At 36.0% G+C, this 24082-nt stretch overlaps 2 protein-coding genes across 2 annotated transcripts; one reads left to right on the top strand and one right to left on the bottom strand.

Moving 5' to 3' along the window:
* Window positions 1-865: 865 nt before the first annotated feature.
* On the top strand, window positions 866-8566 carry LOC127792626 (chaperone protein dnaJ C76, chloroplastic). The gene is made up of 9 exons (XM_052323210.1): window positions 866-1232; window positions 1982-2110; window positions 2208-2337; window positions 2883-3003; window positions 3422-3503; window positions 4079-4132; window positions 6477-6515; window positions 7995-8094; window positions 8206-8566. Exons 1-9 carry the CDS (start codon window positions 1002-1004, stop codon window positions 8334-8336), a joined length of 1017 nt encoding a protein of 338 aa, XP_052179170.1. The 5' UTR covers window positions 866-1001; the 3' UTR covers window positions 8337-8566.
* Window positions 8567-20479: 11913 nt separating this feature from the next.
* LOC127791610 (uncharacterized) lies at window positions 20480-21175 on the bottom strand. The gene has a single exon (XM_052321594.1). The coding sequence runs from the start codon at window positions 21173-21175 to the stop codon at window positions 20480-20482; it is 696 nt and encodes a 231-aa protein (XP_052177554.1).
* Between the last annotated feature and the right edge of the window lie 2907 nt (window positions 21176-24082).

Below are 24082 nucleotides of genomic sequence, written 5' to 3'. Positions count from 1 at the left end.
TTTTGGCATTTAGTAGTACATTGATCTTGAAATTATTAGAATTATTGTTCTTGTATGGTTCTTTATTGTTCGTGTCCTTAATTTTGATAAATGAGGTAAATTACAGATGGATCTTTGACCCTTACCTAGACCAAGTATCGAACTTGTAACCTTTTGATATTAATCCCAACATATCACTTATCCATCATTTAACCTTTGTCTGTTGTTTAACTTATGACTTAAAGACAAGAGCACATTAATTTTGAAATTAAACAAGCCAGCGAGAAAGAATGATGTACATAAAGACTTTATTTTTGTTACTGAATATGGAATTGCACATTGGATTATACGCACTTATAGACTATTAAAATATTATTTATGCCTCATCTCTTTAGGAGCAGATTTAGGAGAGACAGCATGGGCTGGAGCCCTTCTCCAAATTTAACTCTCCTCCAGATCTGTCTTGTAGATCTAGTCCATTTGAGAAAAAGATAACTGAAGTGACCTATGAATATGAGGGTTAACCCTCCCCAAGCCCGTTTCTTATCTCTCTTTTAATTATGCATCTTATTGTCTCACATCGCCTTGATTAAGAAATATTTTTATTATTTTAATTATATTATATAATATAATTTAAAGTGTAACTCAAAAAAGTACAAATAATATATATATATTGTTATTTAAATGAAAACGTGAATGAAATGAAAAGATCGTTAATTTTCGCCGGGTGGAGCGGCGAGGACAGCGGGCGCATGAAGTGTGCAAGAAACAGCTATTCACGAGGCGACACGTGCCCCTTTAGATTCATACAAGCTTCACGTAGAATCTTGCAAAACACATGGTCGTCCTCTTGCCATCTCATTCTCACCCAATTCCAATCCAAACATTCTTTCCCTCACAATTTCCCATGAAAAAAAAAAAAACCCACAAAATAAAAATCTGTTGTTTTCTTCCCATTTTGTCCCTTCTTTCCACAACTTCGAGCTAAAGCTGGTTTCCGATTCTTCCTCTTCCCTGCTGCAATGGCTCAATTGCTCTCTCCCGTTTGCACGGACGCCCTCAAATTCCAAAACCCATTACGGAGTTTCTTCTGCTCCAGAAGTCGATGGCGGATGCTGGCCAACAAGGGTTTCAGCTCCAGCACGCCCGGTCGTGGAGGAAGGCGAAGAGGCTTTGGCACAGTGAAGGTTGCCACTGGGGGTTCGGCGCAGTTGCAGGATGTTGCCGATGATTACTATGCGGTTTTGGGTCTGGTACTATTCGAACTTTTTGTTGTCAGTTCTGTTGTCGTGAACTTGGGTTCGTTGGTATCTGCTTTTCTTGGATAGATCGATCATAATCACATTATCCTGCAATATGCACTCTGTGTTTGTCATATTGGCTGTTGAGTTTTTTACTGTGCCTTTTGTTATGGATTGTGCAAGGAGACAGACCCTATTATGGTATAGACATAGATCTTTATACACTCGCATGTTTATTTTTATATATGGGTAACTAAATGCCTTTGCAACTACCCAATGTAATTAGTGTGCCCTTGTGATTAAAGGTGCTTAAGATATATATGCTCAAAATCAATTAGTCATTGTAGAGCTGTCCTCTTGTTGTGTGTGTATATATATTTCGGGATGCAGTTTGATGGGAGAGAATAATGGAACATGAATGGATGTTTTGTATGAAAGGATAGGGTTTGTGTAGTGCCTGTATTGGGAGGATGTTGTGGTGAAAGGGCTAGGTTTTGCATTCACTACTGATGTTTTTGCCAGTGGATGTATGAATGCTCATGGGACATATTGTGATGGAAGTCCATCAGAACAACTTAGAAAAGAAGTATTGATAACTTCCCCATTGGGCAAGTTAAGCTTCTTTTGAATCAAGAGAGTCGACTTCCCTTTTTATGCAATATAATATTTTGACGACTCCTACTTCATTCTCATATTTACTGTAGTACTTGAGTCATCACTAAAGTCAAATTCTTCTTTCTTTGTTTGGCCTATCTTACCAGCTTCCAGATGCTTCACAAGGGCAGATTAAAAAAGCTTATTACAATTGCATGAAATCTTGCCATCCTGACTTGAGTGGTAATGATGCAGAGACGACAAATTTCTGTATGTTCATCAATGAGGTTTATGCGGTGAGTTGCCTCCTGCAATTGAAATGCTTGGAAATTGGAGAATTTCAATGCAAGTTTTTCCCAAAGCATCTTTTGTAAATGGACTGTTGCAGTGTAGGTTCTCAGCGACCCCGTGCAGCGAAGGGTTTACGATGAAATTCAAGGTTATGCTTTGACTGCAATCAATCCTTTCTTGGATGATTCCTCCCCAAAAGATCATGCATTTGTGGATGAGTTTAGCTGCATAGGTACATTTCAAAGTTAGCATTTTGAGTTATACTCGTTCCTCTGATTGTAAAAATTTTGCTTATCAGGTAACTGCATTTTATATTTAAGGAAAAATGAAGAACTTATACAAGAGCATAATTGTCAGACAACACCACCCATAGGATTTTCTGGAAATATTAAAACCTATTCAGAGATTGTGGTTTCTGCATTCAACTTTCTCCCATGAAAACTGTGGGAAATGACTTCTGAAGATTATGGATGATTTCATAAATGTAACAGAGGAGGTGATTGAGAAGTCATAATATTCCCGTTAATTTGGGTGTCATTTCTTGAATGTTGTAGAAGATTTTATAATAAATGACTTTCATGTGAGTGTTTGAGAACAGGATAATAATTCTTTTCATTTGAATGCTACCTTTGGATCTTCATATGATTTTCTAAGTGTGTCAAAAGACTCAAAACTTCACTAGAAGATCCTTCATGATCTTGAAAAAATGGAAGTTCTAGAACTTCTGTGACCTATAAACAGTGATGCATTTGACATGCAGTATATATTTTTCTTCAGGCTGCAAAAATTGTGCCAATGTAGCACCAGACGTATTTGGCATTGAGGAAGACTTTGGAAGAGCTAGGGTCTATAGTCAATGTGGGAACCCTGAATTAGTTCAGCAAGCAATTGATAGTTGGTAAGTTCCAGGTCCATGGCTACGACTATTACATGTTAAAAATGCTTTACGCAGACATTGTTCAGAAAAGAAGGCATTTACTTATATCATTGAATATTAATTTTTTGTCCAGGGAAAACCAAAATTGAGATGGTTCTGTATCTTATTTCATAAAATTGTTCCTGTATAAATAATCCCATTCCATGCACGTAAAAGTGCAAGTTTAAATCTCTGTCGTATCATGCGGAAATGCTGGCTTTTGCACCCTAACAGGAATGAGCCTTATAGAAGTTTATGACTTCCTTATGCTGCCTGCAACGTTTAGCTCATATATGGTCTGTAGATGAGTTCTTATATGAAGAACTAGTAATCACGGAATTAGTTGCTTTTTAAATGGTCGAAGGGGGATGTCTTCTGACACAAGTTTTTTTCATTTCAGCCCAGTTGACTGCATCCATTGGACTTCTGCTGCCCAACTATCTTTGCTTGAAGATGAAATGCGGAGGGTAGAAAGAGTAAATGTAAGGAACATGGATCATGGATTTGAAGTTTGTGTTACTATTGGCTTTTCGAATCTGATATTTTGATACTCAAATCTCCTAATTGCATACTGAAATTCACAAGTTGTTGGGTTGTAGTTATCTATTTGCAAGTAGCATCTTTATTGAATGTCTAAAACAAGGATTTTACCAGGGATAATTTTCTAGAAGGGGTCAGTCCAGGAAACCGCTCCTGAAATTTGAGTATTTTGGGCATGGTACTGTCTTGGTTTCACTGGTTTCATATACATAACTAGAAATTTGATTTGCCAGTTACATCTTCCAATAGTGGAGATCAGTTTTCCCACTCATATTAGACTTATGGAGATAATTTCTTAAGACACCTGAAGGAAACCACAATACCCCCCCCCCTTCTCTCTCTCTCTCTCTCTCTCTCTCTCTCAATCCATGAGATACATCGCATATTTCTCTTTTATCAAAAACACAATACAAGTTATCCAAGTGGTATGCGCAACAATTTTGTTTCATTAGTGAGCTTCATTCAAAATGAAGATTAAGGTCTCAGAAAATTTGATGGTTTCCACAATGACAACCAGGTGGCATTGATGCTTTCTGGAATGGGATCTGCTTCATTGGATGTTTTTAGAATGGTAAGAATTCAATTCATTATTGTTTCCTGTACATTCCCCTGTTGTGGCAAAGTGACATGGCCTACCCGTCTCTTGTGATGGACAGTGTTCATTGTCAGGAGAGTTTGACTCTTTCATGGAATTGACACCATACATTTCTCTGTACCCCCAATGACATGTTTGTGACTGCTTCTGTTCAGTTGATGGTAACATGGTTTATTTGAGAGGTTGATCATTCTTAATTTCCTTGATAATCTTCCAACATGTAGTACTGCTGGATTTTTTTTATTTGGATATGATAGGTTCTCTCATTTCTTCATAAAAATGAAATATCTTCTGGTAAAAGATGATATCTATTTGAGGGGCCTAAAAGGCTGCTGCTGATTTGGTAGTAGACTGAAATTGGTACAGTTATTCAGGCACAAATTCTTCTTATTGTGGACACTTTTTCTAGATTTTGATGGCATCAGAAAGAGCTTTCAATATTTCTCTCTTGGCACTTTTCTGTTACTCAATAACATTTCAAATTACCCTTGCAAGATTCCTTTTGTCACAACTGTTGGTCCCTTAGGAAATGGCCACTTAAGAGGAGGGGTGAATTGAGTGACAAAAATTTTTACCGAATTTTTAGTAAAAATTCTTGAAGAATGACTTTATAAAAAATATGTTTGTATAAGTATATATATAGATGAGATTGTTTGATATTTGAATAGATTATGCCACAAGATAAACAAGTGATGAAAAGATGAGACAAGACAAGATTTATAGTGGTTTGGTGTTCCACACACACCTACTCCACTTTCCTAAGGTTTAACCACCCTTGGAGTTCCACTAAATCCAAACACACCAAGACTTTCACCCTAATTCACCTTGAAAACTAGATACACACCTAGATTTATGATGGTTCTAGGCACCCAACCAATTCACAACAAAGAGTTTAATGAATGCAAATTTTGTCCACACTTGGACATAAATAAAACAACACTTGATGAACAATAATACAAGGCAAGGCAATAAAACAGAAATTAACAATGAACCTCAGTTCAATGGAGAGGATCGGATTTGACTTTGTGAAATCTTTTTCTCCACTTGCCTTGTGGCTATTGATGATTTGTCAATGTAGCTTTGAGAGAGCCTTTTGAGAGCAAGATTTCTGTTTTGATATTCAGAAGAGCAAAAAACTTGTCTTCATCTCGTGCTTATCATATTTATAGGCATCTTTGAAAGACCTGCATAACGTTCAAAAATCTGACTGTTAGATTTGGCCAGTCGATTGTCCTAAAGTCATAGTTGACTATCACTTGAACTGGAGTTGACTTCCAGGGAGCGAGAGTCGACTTCCATCAAGTGGTAGTCGACTATCCAAGAGAGGCTCTCAGTTTTGTCAACTCTACATAAACAAGCTCTCAGTTATGTCGACTGTGGCTTTGCCAAAGTCGACTGTCATATTAGGAGTCGACTCTTGATCCAGATTTTAGAAAAACCTATATATTTATATCCTTGATTTGCTTGAAAATAATTTCTATGGAAAATAACACTTTTGATAACAAGTATAATATGAGAAATATTTTATTATTTGAACGGAAATAATTAAGGATTACAATTAATACATATTTTCAAAATATTGTTTTTGTTAATCATCAAAACTTGGTTAGAGATCAAATGGAGCAAGTTGGCTCAACAACAACCAGTCCCACATCAGTAGTTTATTAAGCAGGTTTTCAATGTACTACTTGGTCCCATGATCCAAAGAGACACATTCAACTAGCACATTTGGGTGAGGACCAGTGGTGTTGCAAGTGGTATCAGTCAACCTAGGACCACCATCAAGTGGGTGCAAGCCAAGAAAATATTTGAAACTGACTTGGGTCAGATTGAGATATAAGATTTCTAACCTGGTGGACACTAGGAATTAAAAAATGAAAGTTTGTCACGACCCAATCTTCTATTGATAGTCTACCAGGGAGGTTTTGGGTGTATTACTTTACTTGGTCCCATGAACTTGAGTCACCTTCATTTAGCACTTTTGAGTAAGGACCTATGGTGTTAACACCTTTATAGATCTATTTCTAGAAAAATGGGTTTGTCACAAGTTACTAAGTTCTTCAGGTGGTTCTAAAGAGGTTGGTCAAGTAGCTAATTAGTGGTGTTGGATTTCATACAGATTGGTGTGGTTATTAGGCAATATTATGGACTCAAAAGAGTTTCTATCAGGAGATCTTGCATATGATAATCATTAAGTTTTTGTATTTATGTTCTAAGAAAATCTATAAAAATAAAGATAGCTAAAATATTAGTTACTGAAATCTTTTAGTTTTTTGTCTGTTTGGTTTCAATTCTAATCAAATTACTCCAAATGCGGCAGGCAAACTCTCGATGGGAAAAAAGACAAGCAAAAATCTTGGTAAGATCTTTTGATATGCAGCATATGCTCACTTAACTTCTTCTACATTGTCACTTTTTTTCTATTCATTCCTTTCTCTCTCCCCACCCCCCATTTTTATTGCGGATCCTTATTACACATTCAGTTATCTTTTTTTTTTTTTTGGCTTCTCAGTTTTGTTCTTGTTTTTACAAAAAGCTTTTCAAAATAACATTATTTACTTGTTAGCAACAGATTTCTAAGCTATATTGCTTAGGATTCCATACATCAATTTGAAGAAAATTTTATCTCCTGAAAAAGCCACTAGATATTTAAGCAATCTGGTAATCAGCCAGATACTTGTAACATTGACAAAAGAAATTCTGTTAAATCACTCAAAGTTCTTAATGTGGGTATCCTTTTCGATGCTTTATGGATATAATGAATTATCATGGTACTGAATCTGCATAGATGACTTAGTGCTTCTATTTGGCCATGCTGGTGAATCCATCATACTTGACTAATAGATGTGAACAAATAGTTGCCCAATCCTTGAGATGAAAGACAAGGTTTGAATCTTTTGATTAAAAGAAATCCATAAAACTATTTCATATCAAAATAAAAGGATATTCCTAATAGAAATCCATAAAGCTATTTCAAAAGGATATTCCTAAGAGAAAATCTTAATGCTCTCTATTGAGAGTAAAAAGTTAACCCTTTATCTAATAGTTTAAGGTTTTAAATGGGGATGGTAGTTAACAATTTAACATGGGGTCAGAGCAGGAAAAACTCTTGCATTCAAACCTCACCACTAACCCAATATTTAAATTGTTACACGAACTTGGACAAATTATGCAATAAAGCCTTGGCACCCATGTTGAGAGTAATAATAATCATATAAAGGAAAAAGTTAACCCTCTATCTAACAGCTTAAATTTTTAGATGAGATGGTTAACAATTCAACACTCTCAACCAACATGACAAAACCTGCTCTCCAACCTGCTAGATCATTAATCAGGCTTGCACAGTTATTTGCCTTGGGGTCCAAACAGCTCTAAAACTTCAGAAGGTAGAACAAGTGACAAGGAAGAAAACATGCAAAAGTAAGTGAATCTCTTAATTAAGCTGCAGAAAGTTGAGACCAAAATATTCTCTCTGAAAATAGTGGTCTTTAAACTCTTAACACATATGACATTTAGCATTTCTATTCTATAACCATTATTGATAAAATCTCAATGAACGAAACATAGTGTGATAAGATTTGGGGCCTGTACTGTGAGAATCATGAGCCAGAAGCTTATTATAGTTGCTTTATAACTTGGGTAAATAATGATTATGTAGTGAGGAAGTAAAATTTTCCTGAATGGGTTACCAATCTGGAAGGCAAGAAATGATGTCATTTCAGCTGGATTGCAGATCTTACACCTAGGATTGTATTTTATTTTTCTGCTTTGATCTTTGCATATTTTCTCTAATGGTGCTCATATTTGTTTTGACCAATGGCTCTCATATTTTATCCAGGAGAAAGCTAAAATAAGGATGATGAATCAGAAAGATACTGATAAAGCTGAATCTTATTGGGACAATCTCTGGGGCAAGCCCAGAAACTATCAAAAATCAGGTAAGAGGGTTAAGTGGTTTCTATATTAATACCAGATCATATACACGGCAGTGGTTGTTTAAAAATGTCTGGTAGATTCTCTTTAACTAAAGATCTACATGATGGTTGCAGAAGAGGAAGTGAAAGAGAGAGCAAGAAGAGCTGCTACCGCAGCTCGAAGATGGAGGGAATACTCAAGAAGGGGTGTTGATAAACCTCCCACATTTAAGTTACCGGAGGCCTTGTTGGACAAGGAAGATTGAGCAGTACATTTTTATAATCTTGATGTCTATTGTCAAGTGTAATTGGAATATGTGAAATTTCTTTTCTTGATAAAAAAAAAATGATAAATCATTTATCATATAATACTTGTAAAATTTATATTGATGTTACAACTGTATGATAGAACTAGTATATGTACATGAAATTAATAAATTAGAAAAAATAAATTAGAGAACTTGTTAGATATTCAATATAATATCTAGTTATGTTACTGCATGAATTAATTTTGTTTATCGTTTTGATTTCCTGGGTATCACAACTTGATGTGTAATTAATTGATGGAATATGATAATTATCTTTGTTCACTCTTATTTCATGAAACTTCTTCATAATGGTATTAAAATTTTATCTGGCAGGTATCCTATACAAAAGTTTATCATTTTTTTTTTTTGCACATATTTGTGTTGTTAATGCGACTTTTAGAACTCAATTAACATTATGAATATCATGTAATTGACTCTAACTTGGTTAGCATTAGAGACAGATGATGGCGTTTTCTTAAGAATTTTCTAAAAGGAAGGTGGCTGCTACCATCAACTTCTACGGGGTCAAATTTCTCACATACTACCCTATTAATTGTAACTCATTAAGTTCCTATAAAGTTGCAATCCCAGTTGTTTTGTTTGCATTTAATTAGAGCTTGGTTGACGAGGGGATTTGACAAAGTCAATGCTTTTCCTAACGTCTTCACGTTGTTCAAAGAATTTGTTTTGAGTTAACTGGATTTCAAAGTCTCTGATTTGGTGGTGCTAGGCAGGTTTGAACGCTTACATTACATGATATGTTTCTTCCTATCTTTTTTCATGTGAGTAAATAGAGAACAGCAGTTAGGATGTAGACCAGGAACAACCAAGCAAGGCCCCGATTATCATGTGGGACACTGTGGAAGGGCTAAGGCTCGGGTTGTATTGGTTAAGTTGTTCACTACTTGACCCATTTTTACTAAAAGGAAGCTGAGTTATAGTGAAAATTTCTCTCTTCATGAATTTCTGTAGAATATCACAACTATGATTACGGTATAAATAGTAACATAAATAGCATCCAATATTTGATAAACCAGTCACGCACAATTTGAAGTAGTATACGTAGAAACTTGTGTACCGGGAGAGAACATAGATTGATTCAAAAATCTCAGATCAAATGGCTCTAAGGTGACAATAATAACAGGGCCCGAGAGCTCACTAGCATATAGGCATCCTCCTGGAAGAAGCCATCTTGCTCACTAGACACCAATTACGAACTATCTCCTACACTTGTTCAGTACTGCCTTGATAAACCACCTCAAAAGAATATTCACCACTTTGAAGATTGATGAAGAAAAACACCCTCATTGATTAGCATACCTTAAATTATCAAGCTTCGCCTGTACTCAAATAGTTCATGTATTCTTGTCTTCAAGGTCCCTCTAGGATTCTAAGATTACTATAACTGATATATCCATTAGACTTCTTCTATGGAAAATAGGAAAGTTTGGCTGATTCTCCAACCTGGCATTCTATTATTCTTTAGTCGACTTGAATGCCCTGAGAGTCTAAGACAATGACATTTTCTTACAAAGGTTGTGAGATCACTCCAAGCACATGAAAGGATTGCAGCAGCTGTCATGACAAGGGAATTCTCCTTGATGAGGAGAATTAGGATTTGGTTTTAGGAAAGAAAGAAAGAAAGAACGAGAGAGAGAGAGAGAAAGAGAGAGAGAGAAGATAATGGAGAGAAGAGTGAACAGAAAGATTTGGGAGAGAACTGAGAGATAGAATGAATTGAGAATTTTATTATGAATTCATTGATGCCCCTTTATTGAGATGGAAAGACCCTTATATAGGCCCATCCTCATAGGTCGTTCAATTGTTACAACCACCTTCAATCGTATCAACTACTACTAATAGCTTCTAGTTACACTACCCTCTACTTGTTACAATCTCTAACTTCCTTAACCACCGTAGGGTCCTGACAATATCCCCCGGTTCAGTACTTTCTTGTCCCCAAGAAATTGAGACGCCAACCCACTATTTTTCTTTTCTTCCAATTTGCAACATTAATTAACCCGGGCTACTAACTGGCACTAGCATTGCCCACTCTGTTGTTGGATCTCCTCTTTTCTTCTATAGATTGTATAGAGAACAACTGCACAGCGTCTTCTGCCCCCACTTCTTCCTTACTTGGAACGTCATCCGACGTATGAATTTCTCCCTTTCCTTCCAACATTAGCAGCTCGTTTTTACACTGATGGCCCAGTAGGTACTGATCCCCACATTTGTAACACTGGCTAAGTCGTCTCCACTGCTCAAAGATCCCGGATCAGCTTTCGAATGATGTGTTGATACAGTATGCCTCAGTACCTGCTGTTGAGGTGGAAGGATGAGGTGGAAAGAAAAGTGTGAACATGCTGTTTTTGGAGTTTCTAACCAAGTCTTATGATTTCTATTATGTTTTTTATTGTATTTTGACAGTTGTTATTTTCTAGCATTTCAGTTTCTTAGTTCATGGGATCATGGTAGTTTCAGTTTCTTAGTTCATGAGATCATGGGATCATGATAGTTTTTATTGCTTTGGTTGTTACGTTTGAATGTATTTAAGCACATGTTGATTCAATTAAAATGTAGACAGATTTGTAGAGATTTTCTGGTCTTCTTTCTCAACTTATGTCCACTTCAGACTTAAAGGTTAAGTTGTTGCTATTTTATGTTAAAGGTCTATGCCAACAAATTGGTATCAGAGCATTCTTCTTAAGGGATTGTGAGAGTTTGAGGGTACACCACACACTCAAAAACTAAACCAACCTTGTTACACCCATTATGGATTCTGATTCACCTTTCACAACCGCTACTCCTCCAATGTTTGAAGGTGTGAATTATCAGGTATGGGCAGTTAGAATAAAGGCATATCTTGAAGCTTATGATCTTTGGGAAGCTGTAGAAGAGGACTATGTGGTTCCTCCCTTGCCTAACAACCCAACTCTTGCTCAAATCAAGAATTACAAGGAAAAAAGGCAAAGGAAATCAAAAGCAAAGGCATGTTTGTTTACAGCTGTATCATCAGCAATCTTTACCAAAATTATGACCTTGAAATCAGCAAAGGAGATCTGGGACTTTCTCAAGAAAGAGTATGAAGGCAATGAGAGAGTCAAAGTGATGCAAGTGCTGGATCTGAGAAGGGAGTTCGAAATGTAGAGGATGAAGGAGTCAGATACTGTGAAGGAGTATTCAGAAAAACTTCTCAGCATTGTGAATAGGGTAAGATTGCTTGGAACTAAATTTCCTGATTCTAGAATAGTTTAGAAAATTCTTGTTACTGTCCCAGAAAGATTTGAATCAACAATTTCCTCTCTGGAAAATTCCAAAGATCTATCAAGTATCACCTTGGCAGAATTGTTAAATGCATTACAGGCTCAAAAGCGAAGAAGGATTATGATGTAGGAAGGTTCAGTTGAAGGTGCTTTGTAAGCAAAATTGGAGATTAATCAAGGTTGCAAAGGGAAGAGAAAGAAAGAAAAAAAGAATTATGTTGATCAGATTGAGGCCACAAAAAACACCAGCAATAATGGAGGTGACAACAAACCAGGCTATCCTCCATGTCAATATTGTGGAAAAAGAAGTCATTCACATTTCAAGTGTTAGAGAAAGTCAAATATTAGATGCAACAAATGCAACCAGCTAGGTCACATTGCAAAAATCTGCAGAAACAATAAACAACAGTAGCAAAGTGATGCCTTAACAGCTGATCAGCAGGAGGAGGAACAGTCATTTGCAGCAACCTGTTTTGCTACCAGCAACTCAAGTGACAACTGGTTAATTGACAGCGGATGCACCAATCATATGACATACAATGAGAAATTATTCAAGGAGCTCGATAGAACTGTTGCCTCCAAAGTCAAAATTGGCAATGGAGAATTCATTGTTGTCAAAGGAAGAGGGACAGTTGCAATGGAAAGCAGTTCAGGTACTAAAATTATAACTGATGTTCTTTATGTACTTGAAATTACTCAAAACTTGTTGAGTGTTGGGCAGTTGCTTGAAAAGGGATATAAAGTTTTGTTTGAGGACAAATTATGTCTGATCAAAGATACAGTGGGACAGGGCTTGTTCAAAGTGAAAATGAGAGGCAAAAGCTTCTCATTAGATTTGATGGAGGCAGAGCAAGCTGTCTTTCTTAGTTCAAACAACAATGTAGAGCTTCGGCACAAAAGGAAGGGACACTTCAATCCTAATGCACTGCTGCTAATGAGGAAAATGGATCTTATGCAAGGCTTACCATTGCTGAATGAACTGTTAATGTCAAGCTGCAAGGTGTGTCAATATGGCAAGCAAACTAGGCTGCCTTTCTCATAGATAGCTTGGAGAACAACAAAGAAGTTGCAGTTGATCCACATTGATCTCTATGGACCTCAATCAGAACCATCATTAAAAGGAAGTAAATATTACATTGTCTTTATTAATGATCTAACCAGAATGTGTTGGATTTATTTTTTAAGATTCAAATCAAAGGTTGCAGAAGTTTTTTGGAGATTCAAAGCTTGGATTGAAAATCAAAGTGGCTGCAAAATTCAAATTTTGAGATCTGATAACAGGAATGAGTATACATCAACTCAGTTTAATCAGTTTTTGTGAAAAAATTGGAATTGAACACCAACTCACTACCCCTTACACTTCATAGCAAAATGGGGTGAGTGAAAGGAAGAACAAAACAATAATGAAGATGGTTCGATATTTGCTACATGAGAAAGGACTTCCAAAAAACTTATGGGCAGAAGCTGCTAATACAACAGTGTTTTTGCTAAATAGGCTTCCTACAAAAGTTGTTAAAGGGAAAACTCCATTTGAAGCATGGTATGATTATAAACCTTCACTACAAAATTTAAATTTTTTTTTGTTGTATCTGCTTTACTCATGTGCCTCAGGTAAAGAGAGATAAACTTGATAGGAGAGCATAACCTGGCATTTTTATTGGTTACAGCAACATCTCTAAAGCTAATAGAATTTATCAACCTCAAACTAGTAAGATTCTAATAAGCAAAGATGTTCATTTTGTGGAAGAGTAACAATGGTGTTGGGAAGGACAAGAAGAAAAGCAAATTTCTAAGCAAATTATTGACTTTCCATTGGAGCAAAGTGAACAAGTTGATGAACTACCAGTTAGGGGAACCAGGCTGCTTGCTGATGTTTACTAGAGATGCAATGTTGCAGTGTTTGAACCAAAGGGATTTTGTGAAGCAAAAGAAGATCCAAAATGGGTAGATGCAATGCAAGAGGAGCTGAAAATGATTGAAAAAAATCAGACCTGGAAGCTAGTTAAAAGGCCTCAACACAAAAATGTTATCGGAGTCGAATGGGTATTTAGAACCAAATTGAATGCAGATGGTTCTATCAACAAGCACAAGGCCAGACTTGTAGTGAAGGGGTTTGCTCAAGTGTTTGGAGTTGACTTCTCAAAAACATTTGCTCTTATTGCACGACTTGACACCATCAGATTGCTCTTGGCATTGGCAACTCTAAAAAGGTGGAAAGTGTTTTAAATTGATGTAAAATCAGCATTTCTTAATGGTTATTTACAAGAGGAGATATATGTTGAGCAACTTGAGGGATTTACAATGCAAGGGGAGGAAGACAATGTTTATTTACTTGAGAAGGCCTTGTATGGATTAAAACAGGCTCTAAGAGCCTGGTATAGTAGAATTGATGAGCATTTGTTGAGTCTTGGTTTTGTAAAAAGTCTGAGTGAGTCAACTCTTTATGTTAAGCACTCTAATGCTGATACTCTGATTGTTTCTTTGTATGTGGATGATCTCTTAGTGACAGGAAGTAATGTCATGCTCATTGAGCAGTTCAAGCAGGAAATGATGAAACTCTTTGAAATGACAGACCTAGGAGTAACAACATATTTTCTTGGAATGGAGATGTGGCAAGATCAGCAAGGAATCTTCATTTGTCAAAGAAAATATGCTAAGGGGATTTTGAGGAAATTTCAAATAGAGGATTGCAAATCAATAAGTACTCCTATGAATCAAAAAGAGAAACTTCACAAGGAAGATGGTATAGACAAGGTTGATGAAGCTGTTTATAGGAGTCTCATAGGCTGCTTGATGTATCTCACTGCAACCAGACCAGACATACAACAAGCAATGAGTGTATTGTCAAGATTTCTACATTGTGCCAACAAGGAGCATTACAAGGCAGTCAAACGTGTGCTGAGATATGTCAAAGGGACTCTAGACTATGGAGTTTTGTTTAATCATGGTCAGGATTATTATTTCCATGGATTTTTTGATAATGATTGGGGTGGACCCATAGATGACATGAGAAGTACTTTAGGGCACTGTTTTACTCTTGGATCTGGTGTGTTCTCATAGAGCTCAAAGAAGCAAGAGATAGTTGCTTAGTCTACTGATGAAGCTGAATTCATAGCTACAACTGCAGCTGTAAATCAAGCACCATGGTTAAAGAAAGTATTAGCTGATTTATACATGGAGCAAAAGGAAAACGCTGAAGTGTTTGTGGATAATCAAGCAGCAATTTCAATCTCCAATAATCCATTTTTCATGGGAAGACCAAGCATTTCAACATCAAGCTTTATTTTCTCAAAGAAGTTCAGCAAAGTGGAGAAGTATGCTTGCTTTATTGCAAGACTTATGATCAATTAGCTGACATTTTTACTAAAGCTCTTCCTAGAAATAGATTTGAATTTCTGAGACAAAAATTTGAAGTATGCAACTATTGATGCAAGGAGTGTTGATACAATATCCCTCAATACCTGCTGCTTGTTTTATTGCAAGACTTATGATCAATTAGCTGACATTTTTACTAAAGTTCTTCCTAGAAATAGATTTGAATTTCTGAGACATAAATTAGGAGTATGCAGCTACTGATGCAAGAAGGAGTGTTGATACAGTATGCCTAAGTACCTGCTGTTGAGGTGGAAGGATGAGGTGGAAAAAAAAGTGTGCACATGTTGTTTTTGGAGTTTCTGATCAAGTCTTATGATTTATGTTATATTTTTTATTGTATTTTGTCAGTTGCTATTTTCTAGCATTTCAGTTTCTTAGTTCATGGGATCATGGTAGTTTTTATAGCTTTGGTTGTTACATTTGAATGTATTTAAGCACATGTTGATTCAATTAAAATGTAGACAAATTTGTAGAGATTTTCTAGTCTTCTTTCTCAACTTATGTCCGCTTCAGACTTAAAGTTTAAGTTGTTGCTATTTTGTATTAAAGGCCTACGCCAACACGATGGATTTCCCATTGTCGCAAATGGCACAGCCTTGCTCTTCATGTTTTAGCCAAGGTTCCCTGCTTCCCTATCATCACAGCTGGAGGCTATTTGATTGTCGCGAGTCAAAAGCTTTTGTTTCTTCATTAGGGCTTCCACCCACATCTCCTATAGCCTCCCCCCTTCAGCCACCTCCTTGATCGTTAGGGGTGTGCGCGATGCGATTTGGCCGATTTTCAGCACGCTAAACTATTGGTGCGGTTTTTCAATTAAACCAGACCGCAATCTAGTTTAGGTGCGGTTTACCGCGGTTCGAAATACTACTTAAAACCACTAAAAATGATATTTAAAAATGATAAATAAAGACACAAATATTGGTAAATAAAGATAACCAAAGGTAAATAAATAAGAACAAAAAATAAAGACAAAATAGTGTAAAAAATAAATAGGAGGGGGCTGTCGATTATTAGATTTTTATAATAATAATTTTTTTATTATTTTCTTGGGTGGTTCCGTTTTAAACCGAACCGCCAATTGTTCAAATCGCAAACCACGTGGTTTGGACAGAATCCAAACTATTTTCGACTGCAAAAAAAAAAAATCGACTGGTTCAATCTAGGCAATTTTCGTGGTGTACCGATTTTTTTGAACAACCTTATTGACCGTTTTCGGTCATTGCATCTTCACTGTTGACCTTAATTCGTCACTCAGCCCACTTATAAAACTTAACACGAAATAAGTTTCATTGAATCCCGAATTTAAGGTGCGCATTACCGACTTGAGTTCTTCGAATCCTTCTCTCGGTATTGTTACACTGTTCCAATCTGTTTCAGCTTGTTAAATTCATCCACAACGTCCTCCAAGTATCGATCTACACCCTCCACAAATTGTGACCAGTTGTTGCCTTCTTGTGACTCGTACCAATCTTGAAACCACGAGTCAACAACGTCATTCAGGTAGGCTGCTGCCAGTGTGAACTTCTGCTCATCCGGTGTTTGATAGAGGGTGAACAATTTTTCACACCTCCGAACCCACCATTGTGGGTTCTGTCCCTCAAACATCGGCACGTCCAGTTTGGGCATAGGAAACTAGGGAGAATACGATGGACCCACTGACCTCCTGCCGGCTCTCCCATGCTTGGTCTCCTCTGTCCCCAGCTTCTCTGCCTCCAAGCCCACATACGGCGGCCTCAACGACCCTCGCCCCACTCGCCCATGTCCGCCATCCTCGTTGCCCAGCGTCGCTGCCTCCATGCCCGTGGTTTCCGCGGTTCTGGTTGGCGCGACCCGTCCATTTCGTCTGCCTCGCCTGATTCCGGGTTCTTCCATCCCGGTTGTTTCCGCCTCCAATTCGGCCATGTCCGCGATCCTTGGACCCGACCCATATCCGGCCCTGACAGAACCGGCTCCGAACATTCTCTAGGAGGAAATTCGACCGATAACTTCACCGGGTGTTGACCCACGAACATAGCATGAAGCTTTGGATCTGATCCTTCATCTCCCGGAATTGATCGTCAACTCGGGACCCCCCTGAATTTGGCCGGAAACTTGATCTTTTACTTCCCGAATTTGGACGGAAACCTCCTCCCGCATGCTTGCCATCGCACGATCAAGCTTCCGATCTATAGCCTGTTCAATCTTCCGTTCGATCACACCATCGATGGCCGCCATCTTCCCTTAAACGTCTGTTACCGCCACACTGACTTGCTGAATTTGAAGCTCCATCTGCTTCGACCTTGTACCGTCCGCCATTGCCTTCACCAATTCGCCTTGGCTCAAGTCTCGAGCTCTGATACCAATTGTCAGGGTCTTGATCCTGAAAAGGGAATTCTCCTTGATGAGGAGAATTAGGGCCTGTTCTCTTTGCTGTTTTTAACCCATTTTGAGTTTTTAATTTTTCAAAACACTGAAAACGCGTTCTCTTTGTTATTTTCAAAAACACATTTTCAAAAATAACAAAAAAATTTACAAAGTAAACCCATTGTTTTGGGTGTTTTCAGTTAAAACACACTCAAAAACCCAAAACGCGAAAAACACACTGCCCCCCAACCCAATCTTGCATCTCCCTCTTTCTCTCTCTCTGTCGACTCGGCCAAACACCATAGGTCCGCAACTGCCCCCCGCCATCTTCTCCGTCACTGCCCTCCTCCCTTCCAGACTCATCTTCCTTCTTGCCATCGCAACGTCTGCCACCGCCATCGCCGCCACTGCAAGTCGTTCGTCTACGCCTGCCCCCCGCCATCTTCTTCGCCGCTATCCCCCTCTATTCCAGACTCTTCTTCCTTGTTGACCATCGCAACGCCAGCCACCACCATCACCGTCGCCTACGTCATCCATCGCAGCACCTTCCACCGTCGCCTACGTCGTCCATCGCTGTGCGTCGCATGTCGTTCGCTTACGCCGCTATCTATTCCAGATCCACCGCACCTCGCCGTTCTCTCTTCCAGATCCGCCATCCACGCCCGCCACGCCCAGATCCGCCATCGTCGATCGTCTCTTCCTCCTCCCCTTCTTCCATTTCTTACTTCTTTCTTCTACCCTTTCTTCTGTCCGCCACCGCCTCTCTCCACGCCCTAGTTTTTCCTTTAATTTTTTTTAATTATATATTTAAAATTTTAGATAAATTAATATTTTATTATTTTATGATTTATAATTTCTTTTTAATATTTATGTTATAGATAATTTAAATCTTAAAATTAATGTGAAATTTTAATTTGTAAGTAAAAATAAATTTATCATCAAATTAATAGTTGAGTTAAATAAAAAATAATTTTAGAAAATATTTTATAATTTTAATGTATTATATATAATTAGATTATTAGTTATTTCTTGTATTATATTTTAAATTTTTTTAATTAAATTTATAATTTATTAATAAGTATTTATAATTTTAAATTAAATTTATTAAATAAAATATTATGAAATAAATTTTCTCAAAATTTCAAAGTGAACACGTTTTCTAATTTTTTGTTTTAAGAAACAGTTTTTCAGAATGACAAAAAGAATACGTTTTGAGGAGAATTAGGGTTTGGTTTTAAGAAAAAAAGAAAGAAAGAACGAGAGAGAGAGAGAGAACAGAAAGAGAGAGAGAGAGAAGAATTAGAGAAAAGATAATGGAGAGAAGAGTAAACAAAGAGATAATGGAGAGAAGAGTAAACAGAGAGATCTGGGAGAGATAGAATGAATTGAGAATTTTATTACGAATTTATTGGTGCCCCTTTGTTGAGAGGGAAAGGCCCTTATATAGGCCCATCCTCATAGGCGGTTCAACTGTTACAACCACCTTCAACCGTATCAACCACTGCTAACAGCTTCTAGTTACACTATGCTCTACTTGTTACAACCTCTAACTTCCTCAACCACCGTAGGGTCCTGACAATCAGCAAGGCATTCTAGAAATTTGGAACTTAAGGCTCGTGAGAGGTTCTTTGAGCCTGCAAGGTGGACATCAAGGCTGCTAGATGATCACTAGCTGTGAGGTCCTCTACTTTCTCTTTTCCGAGTTTTGACATTCATGGCCTTTAGGTGCTTGTAAGGTCCACTCATACTTGACATTCTTGAAGACTTGTACCGTGACTTTGGAACAATCTGTAAGACAAAAAATCAAAGATAATCATTATTTTGTTTACAAAATCTGCAAACACTCAAAGATTCAAATATATAGAAATGATGATATTTCTTTACCTCTGTTCTTCTGTAGTTGCTTTCTAAGGGCATGAACGTTTGGACCAGGTGAATCAAGTTCCAGAAAAATAGTTCTCAGAGCAGAGGTCAATTGGTTGGGCCACGATAAATTGAGATTTGCATCAGTAGGTCATGGGTTCAATTCCTTGTCCTGCTTAGTGAGGCAAAGTCTTCACTTGTAATTTATCTCCTCAACCAAAGTCGAGGGCACGAGCGGGTGGGACCGCGCAAGAGTGGTCATCCCAAATTCCAGAAAAATAGATCTAGATTCAGATGTGTTTGCATATCCTTAACAGCAACCATTGTTTAGGTAAACTTACTCAAGCAACAGGATATGAATCACAATAGGAGTTTAACCTTGGTTTCTAGCCCCAAATAAATTGCTAGTTCAAATCTTTGCTACCGTTTGTTGCTGCAAAAATTATGAATTAGGACTGTGATGTAATCACATTTTTCAGTACTTGGTGCCAGAAAGGGAGGTCTTTAGGTTTTCTTCCACACTCAGGTAACAATTATATTACTCTGGCATATCACATTATCAGAAGCTCTTTCATACTTTCTCAATTCCACCTGTATGCAGCTACCAATGATGAGTTGTTTATTATTGCAGTTTAGTTTTTTAATTCATCAGTTTATCTTGCTGTCATGAATTAAAATACTAAATGGCAAGGACAACACACTGCTCTTTAACTCTTGGGATGTATGAAGGGACACATGAACTCTAAATTGGGTGTGTATCAAATGGGCCAATACCATTTTTTTTCTTTTTGTTGAGAATCTGTAGAGTAATATAAATGGACAATGGGTTATGACAGTAGAGGGTATAAGATGAGGTGGGTAAAGTGATGCAAATTATCAATGAAGGGAGGTTAGTGTAATTTCCATTGGATTATTGGCATTTTTTAAGCTGTTAAGCTAAGTTCAGTGGCGTGCTTTCACCCTCAGTTTAGTTTTCCTTTCTAGAAATACCTAGCTTTTAGAATAATAAGCGATGTTTCTTCATCTTTAGACCATAAATTTTGGTACTAGCTACACATTGATCCCCATTTTGGTGGCTCCAGAAAACCATTAATTTAGTGCAACTCTTATTTTTAAGAGCATGCACAAACTGTATTCACATTTAAACACAATCCTGCAAAGGAAATCAAAATTTCCTATCTGGCTGTCTCCATATTTACAGTTCTGAAATTCCCAAACAGACCATAACTTAAATTTCATCCAAACACAGGAGAAACATCATCTTCCTGATCTTACAGTTGATGCAACGCCATGAGCCCAAATTTTGAGATGATTTTTCATGTCTACTTCGTCATGGAAAGATTGAATTCTTGAATGTATCCATGGACTGCTCACCCTCATCCTGTCCAAACTGCCCCATGCTTCTGAGAGATATGGCCTTGAGATTTCATGATCTTTGATTTCTTCACCTTCTTCTCTTCCCAATCTCTGGAGTCCAGGAATGATAGAAACCAATTTCGAGTTCCTATCTTCTTCTGAGAACACGAAACCCAAGTCGATAAACCCTTTTAGCTCATCTAACTCGAGCTCAGACAAGCTCTTACTGGGGCCTCTTTTGGCCATATAGTTCCTCGTCTTCGTGGAACTCCTCTCGGCCACTTCTTCCTCTGCTTCTGTTCTGTAACTTGCTTCCACTTCTTTCCCGGAGACTATCTCTTGGAGCTTTGGTTTGAGAATGATTTCTGAGTTTGAAGATGGAGAATCGGAGCTAAAACTCGTTCCTGAGCCCAGAAACCTGTCACTTAGAGACCGGGCGTGCAGGGTTGTGGCTGGAAGAAGCTTTGCTTCTTTGTGTTGTTCATGAACTTCCGGAAATTGGTTGTTCATAGGAGTTGAGGAAGGTTCCTTTCGTGAAAAAATTCTTTGCTCAAACCATTTCGACTCAAAAAGCTTCAGAACTTCTTCAGCTTCCATCGTCTGTATTGGGAATCTTTAGGTCTTCAAGTATATCTCTTCAGCTGCCATCTGTAATGGCCGACTTAGTATTATATGATGCTGTTAATTCATTGTTTTATATTGGTTCTTTATAGAAAATTTTAATGAATGCTAATTGAGTTGCATTATTTGGTATAAAAATTCTGTTTCTGCTTTACCACCATTAGCTTACCAAAATGAAGTTGGTATATATATAGATGCTATTGGATTTTTATTATTAGCACAAACAAGTGCTTCAATTATTGGTGCTTATGTTGGCAAAAACAAATGAGCAAGTTGAAAGAAATCATAATTATTGGCTCCATCAACACTGGGAATTGAGATGGGATTGGTGTTTTGGAATTATTAAAACTTGGGTTGCTGGGGTTTGTACGCCACACATCAAAGCTTGAGATGGACTTGCTTTTGGCTCCATCTCAACACATGAAATTGCTTAGGATGAGGCAGCTCTTCAGAAAGCGCCATTTATTTGAGCCATTGGCTTGCTAGTTTGGTGGTGGTGCTTGTATCCTTATCTTTGGGAGAATGTGTGTTCAGTGTTTGTAAGTGATTTGACTTTGTTATCATTCTTTAGTAGATTATTTTTCTTACTTAAAGCAGTATTTAATAAGAATAATGTTAGAAATCATAATTGATAATAATGTGCATACTCATTAAAGAAGGTGTTAGACAAATGAGACAATAATATAAGATTTTCTTAATCTCCTCCAATGAGGAGGCGCCATATAACTGATGACATCATTATCAATTATGACTTTTAATATTATTTATTTAATAATGAAGATAGTTTTCTTTGAAAAATGGTGTTGATTTTCTACTATTACTTTGAAACAATTGAAGTGTATGTCGTCAATTTTTTAAAAGACACTTGAGCGTAGCAAAAGCGTCAATTTATCACTATGTAAACAACCCTGTCGAAATGTAATCTCCTAAGTATAGTTAAAATCATGATCTATCTACAAATAAATTTTTTTTTCGACTTTTTCAAGTTACTCTTTTAATTAAGAGAAAAAAAAATACCAATTAAAATGGTTCATCATTATAAAAGTGTTTGCATCATTTTAATAACACCTTAAATTTGAATATCTATTTACCTATCTATCTATTATACATATGTAAAGCTCAACCTTAAAGCATTTATAACTTATTAATTAATATATTTATATATAAAGTGCATTCTATCTATTTAAACAATTAATTACCCATTTATTTTATCTATAAATCTATTAAATGAACTTATGTGGACCTTTCAATAACAAAAATAAAAAAAAATGAAAGGGGACTCGTTGAATAAAATATTTATATTAATAAAAATCTTACAAGTTCTATTGAATTTATTTAAACCTTAAAATTTTCTTTAAATAGCAAAAGCTAAAAATAAAAGGAAAGAATAAATAAATTTATGTAGAATCATAAAATTTTAAAAACTCTATTAATGTAATTCCTTCCAATAATGAAAAAAGTGAAAATAAAATGACACTCAAAAATGAATTTATTTACATGCATAAAATTTTACAAATTATAGTGAATTTATTTAAACCCTGTATTTTTTAAATTATGAAAATGACAAAATGAAATAACATTCATTAAATGAATTTATTTATATTAATAAAATTTAGAAAATTCTATTAAAATTATTTAAACCTTACAGTTTCTCTTTAACAACAAAAATAAAAAATATTAATTCTATGGGCTCTCCCAGCTATATATAAATTTCATTTTTCTACCATTAATTACAATAAATAAAAAGGTAAATTTTGATAACAACAGTGAAAAAATCTGTTTATAATAAAAAATTCACTAATTGAGTTGTGGGGAAGATTCCTACCAATAATAATAATAATAATAATAATAATAATAAGACAATCCCCCTCAAAAATTGTAAAGACTTAAGTATTGTGGATGCCTCTCATTGATTATAATTAGAACTATATGGAAGGATAATTCACTTAGGTTTTTAAATGATAGTTAGGGATCATTACCAAATTTTTAAACAAAAAAAATTATTTAGGTAGCGTTTGTTAATTAAGATATAGACTGAAAAAAGTGAAATATGAAAAGTATTCTGAATAAAAATATTTTCTATTACATTTGTTAAATTTATTTGAAAATGAGTCTTGTGACTTTTTATCTTGAATTTTTTAAATAAATTTAAAAAATATAATAGAAAATATTTTTATTCTGAATGTTTTCCATATCTCACTTTTTTCGGTCTATATTTTAATTAACAAACACTATCTAAATAAATTACTTTTTATATAAATTTATCTCTTCCTCTATTCGGATAAATTATCTTAAACTTTATCTTAATACAATTTTATGTTATTTATTTTAACAAATGTTATCTTAGTATTATGATTTAATATTTTCCTTTAAGTAATTAATTAAACTTTACAAGATGCTTAAGCTAGCATTGATGAAAACTATATTAATTAAGAAAAAATTATAATAATTACCCTTGGGGATTAATGTAATGGTAAGCGTCGTAATTACAAAAATCAAATCTCACATTTTAGAAATATTAATAATTTCTCTTATCATTAAATAAAATAAAATAATCATTTTACCTTTTATTCTCTTTTGTCTTTCTTTCATTTTCTTTTATCTATTCTTTGATTTTAGAACAAAAAAGAACAACCAATGAGTATTTGGCAACTATTAGAGTTTTTAAAAGGATGAATTTATCTGACTTCATAATGAATAAACTCAGATGCCAACAAGGTTCATTGCAAAGGAGAGAGAGAGAGAAAGCAGATGTCGTGATTCCTACTACAATCATAACATCCAAAAGGCAAAAGAAGAAAGAAAAAAATAGAGAAAAAAAAAAAGAGTTTAAGAGGAGAAACACTTACAGAAAGAGAAAATTTGTAAATATAAAAACATTTT

Source organism: Diospyros lotus, chromosome 15 (genome assembly GCF_014633365.1).
Source record: "Diospyros lotus cultivar Yz01 chromosome 15, ASM1463336v1, whole genome shotgun sequence".
Lineage (NCBI taxonomy): Eukaryota > Viridiplantae > Streptophyta > Magnoliopsida > Ericales > Ebenaceae > Diospyros > Diospyros lotus.
Note: the sequence above shows the minus strand (reverse complement) of the source record. Positions and strands in the feature narration are given on the sequence as shown.

Bases quoted from the DNA above. Each gene is read 5' to 3' on its own strand.
- LOC127792626 (XM_052323210.1), top strand. From the start codon at position 1,002: ATGGCTCAATTGCTCTCTCCCGTTTGCACGGACGCCCTCAAATTCCAA. The intron at 3,504-4,078 runs GTAAGGAACATG...AATGACAACCAG, and splicing joins GGAGGGTAGAAAGAGTAAAT to GTGGCATTGATGCTTTCTGG. The intron at 8,095-8,205 runs GTAAGAGGGTTA...TGATGGTTGCAG, and splicing joins CAGAAACTATCAAAAATCAG to AAGAGGAAGTGAAAGAGAGA.
- LOC127791610 (XM_052321594.1), bottom strand. From the start codon at position 21,175: ATGGAAGCTGAAGAAGTTCTGAAGCTTTTTGAGTCGAAATGGTTTGAG.